The 9,817-nt window shown below is 37.7% G+C and overlaps 1 protein-coding gene across 1 annotated transcript in view; it reads left to right on the plus strand.

The window, feature by feature from the left end:
• aif1l (allograft inflammatory factor 1-like) overlaps nucleotides 1-8,581 on the plus strand; it is a 37,288-nt gene extending 28,707 nt beyond the window's left edge. Inside the window, exons 5-6 of the mRNA XM_077231066.1 lie at nucleotides 916-1,078; nucleotides 7,040-8,581. Coding sequence (XP_077087181.1) covers nucleotides 916-1,078; nucleotides 7,040-7,127 — 251 coding nt within the window. The 3' untranslated portion in view covers nucleotides 7,128-8,581. The remainder of the gene's footprint in view (nucleotides 1-915; nucleotides 1,079-7,039) is intronic.
• Nucleotides 8,582-9,817: the final 1,236 nt, after the last annotated feature.

Genomic DNA, 9,817 nt, shown 5'->3' on the forward strand with positions numbered 1-9,817 from the left:
ACCAAGCACAAAGCCCAGCAAAACCGTATAGAACGTAACAACCATTTTGGCTTAAAATGACTGGACTATAGCTCAAGCTCACTTTTCACAATGCAATCAAATCTTCAAAAAAAATAATCTTTAATAAAAATGTTTCACTCAGAAATGTATTTCTATGCAGATGACAGGCTTGAACATATCAGATGTTGGAGGAAAGTGGCATAGGCCATCATTTCTGGTAGTGAATCCAAACAGCTGAAAGTTTGTGCCACAGAAATGAGGGTACTTAAGTGGATGATTCATGCTATACTTGCACAAATGTGTGGTTTGTGATTAGCAACTATGTTTATATGGGAGAGAGGGGCATATACTGTACAATGTGTGTGGGATACAAAATTTAATACACAAGGATAAAATAAGTCTTTGAAATCTTTCCATTAATGCAAATGAAGTGGGCAGATAAACAGTGACAGTTCTTTGTTTGGTGTTGTAGTATCAGCCCTGTGGCTGTTTCACACACCCAGCACATTGCTAAAGTTTAAATGCATTTCTGTAAGTGTTAGGGTTGTGCAAAACTACATAACTAGTCTGTTTTAAGTAAACTTCATAACTAGGCTGATTTTTTTTTTTATATCATGTTTTATGTCACCATGCAGTTTTTTGTTTTGTTTTGTTTTGTTTTGTTTTGTTTTTTAATCTTGATACCACACCTCAAAAAAAAAAAATGCATGCTTCACAAGCGTTAATGACAGATATTCAACAAATATTTGGGCTAAATAATGACCTCATTAATTGACTAGTTCATTGATGGACAACTAGTCAGCCATGCCATCTTTATTAGAGATCTATCTGTCAAGCTGTCAAGTCTCTGTGTAGTAGTTCTCTGTTGGTATGATGAAGGTGTTTGTATGATGGCTGTATGCGTTTCCTTGGCAGACATGATGGGCATGAAACGAATGATGGAGAAGTTGGGTGTGCCAAAGACTCATCTGGAGATGAAGAAAATGATCTCGGAGGTGACGGGGGGCGTCAGCGACACCATCAACTACAGAGACTTTGTGAAAATGATGCTTGGCAAGCGATCAGCTGTTCTCAAACTGTAAGTTTGTGTGTTTAAACATGTTCCTGCGATTTCTTTGTGCATGTCCATTAGCAAATGCCATTATGCAGAATTGTTGGACTCTCCTGCTTTAACTGAGTCCAGCTATTTTTAGATATGTTGGCATGTGTGTGTTTAATCTTGTCAGCACATCCAGTGCAGGATCAGCATATCTGTGCCATTGTCTCTCAGTGGGAGAGGGATCTGCTGTGACAGGTGATGTCATCGTCATGAGACACTAGGGGTTGAATCAATACCAGAATACCAGGCTTTGGTACAGTACAGCCTTGGTACCTCAATATCAATACTAAATCGATACCTAAGGCAATAACTAAATGGCCTTGAGTGACTAATTAAAATTAAACTGTGGCTGTCAATTATTAATTTTGGAATTATCAAATGAAATGGAAAAAACATGTTGTTTTGGTGGTCTTGTTGACAAATGTAAATGTCGTTGTAACAAAAAACAGAAAGGTGATGCAATTTATTGATTTATATTGTTGTTATTCAAACTTGACATGATTGTTATTAGAAAGTATAAGTCATTAATTAAGTTGTTCACACAACAATTGCATCTGGGCCAAATTTTGTGTTGATACCTTAAAGCAATCAAAAGTTACATGGTATTTGGAACCATGGTAGCTTTTTATTAAAAGTCCGAAAACCTTTCCAAACAAGTGAGAAACAACTGAACATAAGTTACATGTGCAAATGCCACTAAGCATAAAAATATTTATAATTGCATATAAATAAGTAAAAAGATCCTGGTTGATGAGTGATGATCTTCCAGCGCTCTTTCAGCTGTGCGCTCCTATTCTATGGCATATGGCAAATCAAGACCTGTCAATCTGAGCGATCAAACCAATCCAAGCGCACTCCAGCTATAAAATAGTGTCTGGTTGGTCTCGACACATCATCCCGTCTCCCTACCCACCAAACCTGAGATCCAGTTTCCATTGTTTGAACTTTTAAATGATGTTGGAAAACACTGTCATGATTGCAACAAGATCAGATCCTGGAAGTGATTTAGCTTTAGCTAGGCAGCATGTCACGTCACACTGTGAGGATTTTCTTAAGATCTATGCATCATGTTTTGTTGTGTGTCGAGACAACCTGCTCTAATTAAAGTTGTGCCATTAACTATGGTTTACTAATGTTTTGCAGTTACAAAGCAGAACGTGGTCCAAAAGCTTCATCTGTATACTGTTTACATGCACGTCAGTGGCAACCTTTTGCGGTTACGTCATCGAATTGCGATTGGCTCATGAGGTCGGCCAAATTTAGTGCCTACCAGTGGAGTCATAGAATGTGATTATTGGCCGATATCGATCTGCGGCCAATTGATCAGAGTATCCCTACTTACAATGAATATTTTCCTGGACACACTTGTATACAGTAACATTTGTGTGTGCACACACACACACACAGACACGTGCATCTTGTTGGGTGGGGTAGGAGATGCAGCTATGGCTTTTAGTGACTCAAGTGTAGATGTTGGCACGGGTACCCTTGAACACCTCCCTAGTCTCAGTGGAAGCGATAAACAAAACTTTCAACTTCTTGTTTTCCGTTTCTTTTTTGTGAAAGAAATGGTTGTAGTTTGAAGTTGTCTGCGACAAACAGTAGTTTGTGCCAAGTTTCATGATTCATTGAAACCATCTTAAGCCGTTTTCACAAGGTTTTTTAGTGGACACAGACTGCAGTTTAGAAGTCTCACACAAAAGTGAATTGCAGTACAAAACATGTTGGTGGAACAACCATTGGAGGTGTCATGGTGTATGTTGAATCAAGTAAATACCATTGCAGAGTTAAATGAAACGGATATGACTGTGGTAGACCTGGTGGACAACATTTAACAGATGGTACAGTTACAATAACACAAAGGAATCCTGTTCGGACTCAAAACCAGTTCTTCACCGTCACGGTCATCCTCTGTTCTCACTTTGATCTCATATCTCCAAAACACCAGTGTTTTATCTGATCCAGCCTTTGTGGTTCCTCAAGCTGGTCCAGTTTCTTTTCTCTTGCAGTGCACTTGTGATCTCTAGCTTTCTATACAAATTAGCATATTGTGATAAAGTTCATTATTTTCCATAATGTAATGATAAAAATTAAACTTTCATATATTTTAGATTCATTGCATACCAACTGAAATATTTCAGGTCTTTTATTGTTTTAATACTGATGATTTTGGCATACAGCTCATGAAAACCCAAAATTCCTATCTCAAAAAATTAGCATATCATGAAAAGGGTCTCTAAACGAGCTATTAACCTAATCATCTGAATCAACTAATTGACTCTAAACAAAAGGTTCCTGAGTCTGAAACTCCAAGCCTGTTTCATTACTCAAAACCGCAATCATGGGTTAGACTGCCGACCTGACTGCTGTCAGGAAGGCCATCATTGACACCCTCAAGCAAGAGGGTAAGACACAGAAAGAAATTTCTGAACAAATAGGCTGTTCCCAGAGTGCTGTATCAATGCACCTCAGTGGGAAGTCTGTGGGAAGGAAAAAGTGTGGCAAAAAACGCTGCACAACGAGAAGAGATGACCGGACCCTGAGGAAGATTGTGGAGAAGGACCGATTCCAGACCTTGGGGGACCTGCGGAAACAGTGGACTGAGTCTGGAGTAGAAACATCCAGAGCCACCGTGCACAGGCGTGTGCAGGAAATGGGCTACAGGTGCCGCATTCCCCAGGTCAAGCCACTTTTGAACCAGAAACAGCGGCAGAAGCGCCTGACCTGGGCTACAGAGAAGCAGCACTGGACTGTTGCTCAGTGGTCCAAAGTACTTTTTTCGGATGAAAGCAAATTTTGCATGTCATTCGGAAATCAAGGTGCCAGAGTCTGGAGGAAGACTGGGGAGAAGGAAATGCCAAAATGCCTGAAGTCCAGTGTCAAGTACCCACAGTCAGTGATGGTATGGGGTGCCATGTCAGCTGCTGGTGTTGGTCCACTGTGTTTTATCATGGGCAGGGTCAATGCAGCTAGCTATCAGGAGATTTTGGAGCACTTCATGCTTCCATCTGCTGAAAAGCTTTATGGAGATGAAGATTTCATTTTTCAGCACGACCTGGCACCTGCTCACAGTGCCAAAACCACTGGTAAATGGTTTACGGACCATGGTATTACTGTGCTCAATTGGCCTGCCAACTCTCCTGACCTGAACCCCATAGGGAATCTGTGGGATATTGTGAAGAGAAAGTTGAGAGACGCAAGACCCAACACTCTGGATGAGCTTAAGGCCGCTATCGAAGCATCCTGGGCCTCCATAACACCTCAGCAGTGCCACAGGCTGATTGCCTCCATGCCACGCCGCATTGAAGCAGTCATTTCTGCAAAAGGATTCCCGACCAAGTATTGAGTGCATAACTGAACATAATTATTTGAAGGTTGACTTTTTTTGTATTAAAAACCAGTGGTTGACCGATATATCGCCACGGCCGATATATCGGCCGATATTTGGCTTTTTTAAAATATCGGCACCGGCCGATAAGTTTTTCTGATTGGCCGATGTGTTGGAAGCGGGACTTTTATTTTGACGGGCGGCGCTGAGTACACCAGCACCTGAGAAGAGAACACAGCGCTCACTCACATTCTCCGTCTTCATTAGTTTACGATCTCTGTCAGTCAGATCTAATATTTTGTTAGACAGAACCGGTGGCTACAGAACTGTTCAAAGAAAGTAAACGGTATGCGAAAAAGTAATACGTTTGCTTTTATATTATTTGTAACCGAAAAGGCAAACAATCAGCCTAAAATACTTTCTCATTTACTGTCAACATTCAGCAAATGCGCATCTACATAATTTAAACAAATCTCTGAATATCTAATAAACATTTAATTTCACAAACCTTGCAGATTTAATCGAATCCAGCTGTGATATCTTGTGAAGAGTGCGTTTGTAGCCTGCATAAACGTGTTCCTGCGAGTGACGGTCCGTGCGCAGTGAGTCAATGCGAACAGAAGATCAGCTTCGCAGGAGATGCGATCGAAACACTTTAAAACCTTCATTTTAAAATATGCTGTGCTATATCCAGTTGCCCACTGTGTCATATTCATGTTGTTTTCACTGTGTGGTGTATGTCCTTTTTATTCACATATTCATATATTTTTAAACAATTACTTTATTTGTGAAAAATTCTGTAATAGGATTGCAGATTCAAGAAGTTGGCATCTAGTATAGGGCATAAGCATGTTTATTTTAAAGATTTTTAAATATGTATTAAATTTATTAAATTTATTAAATATTGATTTATATAAATCTAAAGTGTGTGTGAGTGTATGCATGTATATATGTGTGTGTATATATGTGTGTGTATATATATATATATATATATATATATATATATATGTATGTATATATATGTATATATATATATATATATATATAAATATAAATATCGGCTTTATATCGGCCATCGGCCACCCTGCTCTCTAAGATATCGACATCGGCCATCAAAAAACCCATATCGGTCGACCACTAAAAACACTTCTTTTATTGGTCGGATGAAATATGCTAATTTTTTGAGATAGGAATTTTGGGTTTTCGTGAGCTGTATGCCAAAATCATCAGTATTAAAACAATAAAAGACCTGAAATATTTTAGTTGGTGTGCAATGAATCTAAAATATATGAAAGTTTAATTTGTATCATTACATTATGGAAAATAATTAACTTTATCACAATATGCTAACTTTTTGAGAAGGACCTGTGTATATATATATATATATGCACTTCAAAGACCTTTGAAACTGCATTGATTTGGACTTCAAAACGCTGGAGAATTAGTGAAGTGTCGTGTGTAACACTGTGTACAGTGTACTAAGTATAGTGTGTATGGGATGACAATTTTAGCTTGCAAGACAGATTTGAATTAAGATATGTTCATGTTTGCCAGTTCAGTCGTATCTGCATTTTTGTTACTAGACTCACCTTGTCCTATAGCGTGACAGTAGATGTGCGTGAGGCTCTTTTAAGAATTCAGTTAGTGCTCAGCCATGAAACTGCTTTCCAAGACACAGGGAGTGAGTCTTCAAACTCTGTTTCTTGTCATCCTGTTTGTGCGTCCATTGACCGTAATCTGTAACATCATTGTACTGTACAAGCAATATACACATATTGTGCTGACACGCTTTGAATCACACTTTTAGGCAAGCTTTTATAAATGTTCCTGCTTAAATTGGGAATGATGTTGTAGGAAGGAGGTGCCACTGTTCACAGCTTTTTAGATCTGTAGGAGGGTTGGTTTTTGTCACTATAGCAGATTAGTTTGAAACCACCCTTTCCAAGTGCCTCACTCAGTTTAATGTAGCTGAGGTTTTGAGTGAAGATTGAGTGAAGCATCTTTGAAATGGATTTTGTGTGTGTGTGTGTGTGTGTGTGTGTGTGTGTGTGTGTGTGTGTGTGTGTGTGTGTGTGTGTGTGTGTGTGTGTGTGTGTGTGTGTGTGTGTGTGTGTGTGTGTGTGTGTGTGTGTGCTTGTGCTTGGAATTTATTCTGATGACTTGTTTTTGAGACATTCAAAGAATGTCGTTGTGTGATGTAGTCCTTGGAAATTTTGTCATGTTTTTAACCCAAGCAGAAATGGTGTGTGTGCGTGCGTGCGTATATACAGAATATATTCCTAGTACGCACGCACGCACTAGGAATATATTCTGTTGAGTAACTAATCCTTTAATGGACACACATTTCCTTGTAGTGGTTGGAAGATTAAACTTGCATTTAAAAATACTTGCAAATCTAATGGCTTAAATAGTTTACCATAAATGTATCTAATACTTTGACATTTGATTTTCCACTTTAAATCAAGGTTCTGATTACTCCTAGGTGCCAAGAGGAGTTAATTTATTTAAATTCATTATGCAAAGTTTGCATATAATATACATCTACATCATTGTTCTGGAATATTTTAGATCTGATGGTTGAAATTGAATTACTTTCCTCTTTTCTCCTACAGGGTTATGATGTTTGAAGACAAAGCTAACGGAAGCAGCTGTAAACCCGATGGACCCCCACCCAAACGTGACATCACCAGCCTACCATAGAGCAGTGAAGATGGATTTGATTGCGTCCCTGCTTTTGCAAATCTCGCCCATTTACCATTAGGTGCTAGGTTTCTATAGCCTTACCTAGAATCTTTTTGCCAAGATCCAGGGACATCTTAGTTCATAGATGGACAAAATGCAGGGGAAAAAAGGTGAAAGATGTCTATATATTTGCTGCGAAGAAGTCAAAGCGCAAAGTAGCTTTTTATAAGTAAACAAATGTATATATTTATATGAAAAGGTTTTGTTTTTTTTAAATGGTGTTTACAAGCACAAATCCTGTGGTTGGAGAATTAGTGAAGTGTAGTGTGTATGGGATGACAATTTTAGCTTGCAAGACAGATTTGAATTAAGATTTTTCGTGTTCCCCTAAATGTGAGCTTTTTTTTTTTTTTGGTTTTTGTTCATGTTCGCCAGTTCAGTCGTATCTGCATTTTGGTAACTAGGCTCACCTTGTCCTATAGCGTGACAGTAGATGTGCGTGAGGCTCTTTTAAGAATTCAGTTAGTGCTCAGCCATGAAACTGCTTTCCAAGACACACTCTGTTTCTTGTCATCCTGTTTATGCGTCCATTGACTGTAATCTGTAACATCATTGTACCGTACAAGCAATATACACATATTGTGCTGACACGCTTTGAATCACACTTTTAGGCAAGCTTTTATAAATGTTCCTGCTTAAATTGGGAATGATGTTGTAGGAAGGAGGTGCCACTGTTCACAGCTTTTTAGATCTGTAGGAGGGTTGGTTTTTGTCACTATAGCAGATTAGTTTGAAACCACCCTTTCCAAGTGCCTCACTCAGTTTAATGTAGCTGAGGTTTTGAGTGAAGATTGAGTGAAGCATCTTTGAAATGGATTTTGTTTGTGTGTGTGTGCTTGGAATTTTTCTGATGAGTTGTCTTTGAGACATTCAAAGAATGTCGTTGTGTGATGTAGTCCTTGGAAATTTTATCATGTTTTTAACCCAAGCAAAAATGTTGTGCAGCTCTGATGCAAATATTCCAGTAGTGCTTTTGTCCTCTATTTTATTTTCTTCAAGTTTTGTTTGTATAAGATGTGCTATGTAAGGCAAGCACAATTATCAAGAGGTTTTTGTTTTTTAATTAAGATAAAGACAAGTCAGCAGTAGCAGGTGTGGCTTTCACTTCCATTTCAGATCTTACCTACAAACAAAGCAAATTGTATTTGTCTCCGTCACATCGTATTTTGTAGGGTTTTTTTTCTGTGCCTCTGTTCAAGTTTATTTCATTTTCATTTTCCTCTTTTAGTGGAAATCAGTGAAGTGTAAATTGATGACTGCACTGTATTGCTATTTATTAGAAATGCATTTTTATGAGTTGTGTTTTCTGTCAGCATATTAATTAGCAGAGGCATTTGTAAACTAGATTTTTTTTTGTTTGTTTGTTTTTTGCAAACACCAAAGGAAGTAAATAGCCTTCTGTTACACCTGAACTTATAGTGGATCTCTTATTTCTGTGTGCATGTGAGACAAAATCTCCCTTTGTAGACATTCAGTGATGTCTTGATTTAGAGGGGGGATTTTTTTTTTTTTTTTAGGAAGTTTGCTCTTTCATAATACTAAAATTGCAAGTTTTCTTTTAGGGTTAGAGTTTTAGGTGTACTCTGTACTGTTACAATTATGATTAACTTTCTGTTGACACGATAGAAATGTCTATGCTACACTGTGTTTTTTGTAAGACTTTTTGCAGAGTAATATTGTGAAATATTTTATCAATTTAAAATAACTCTTCTCTGTTTGAATAATTTATATTCCTGTGATGGCAAAGCTGAATTTTCAGCATCATTACTCCAGTCTTCAGTGTTATATGATCCTTCAGAAATCATTCTAATATATGGATTTGATGCTCAAGAATAATTTAATTAATATCGATGTTGAAAACATTTGTTCTGTTTGATGTGTTTGTGAAAACCATTACCAATTCAAAAGTTCTTGATTCGACATTTATTTGAAATACAAATATTTGGTAACATATAAATGTCATAACTGTCACTTTTGATCAATTTAAAGCATACTTGCAGAATAAAATTATTGAATTTGATTTGAGGGATTTTCAGTTCTAGAGAAGTATGGATAAATGTGTTTCCAGACTCTTCAGTTTTCTAAAATATAAAATTAAGAATTTCCGAAAATAAAAAATTATCATACAAGCAGAATTTTCATGTCACAGGTTTAGTGATTGTCGAGCACAACTGAATGAATTCAAGGCACACAATTTCATTATGCAGTATTGTCTTATAAGTGAGTCTCTTTTGAACAAATGTGTGTGGAACTCAAACCAGTAACAGATAAAGGAGCAAACAATCATCTCAATCAGACTTTACTGTTTGTTGATCATCAAACATCAAACAATGACTGCTGCTGTATCAAACCGATGTGTCAGCGTATCAGTAATAATTTAGTCCAGAACAAATGCTACAGTAGTCATAACACAAAATGGTTTGTGTATGTACAGAGCTTACGTACAGCATTTTGTAGCAAAGGGGTCCAAACCTGCCCCTGGAGGGCCACTGTCCTGCCGAGTTTGGCTTACCCCTGACTTAGATGTATGAACAGACAGAAGCCATGATAAACCACATATATTTACACAAACACATGTCATGCACATAAATAACTTATGCACTTCAGCTGTAGCCTGTGAAACTAGCATGTCTGATCTCAGTCATGTT

Source organism: Siphateles boraxobius, unplaced genomic scaffold (genome assembly GCF_051911475.1).
Source record: "Siphateles boraxobius isolate OS27281-9 unplaced genomic scaffold, OSU_SipBor_1 16, whole genome shotgun sequence".
NCBI lineage: Eukaryota > Metazoa > Chordata > Actinopteri > Cypriniformes > Leuciscidae > Siphateles > Siphateles boraxobius.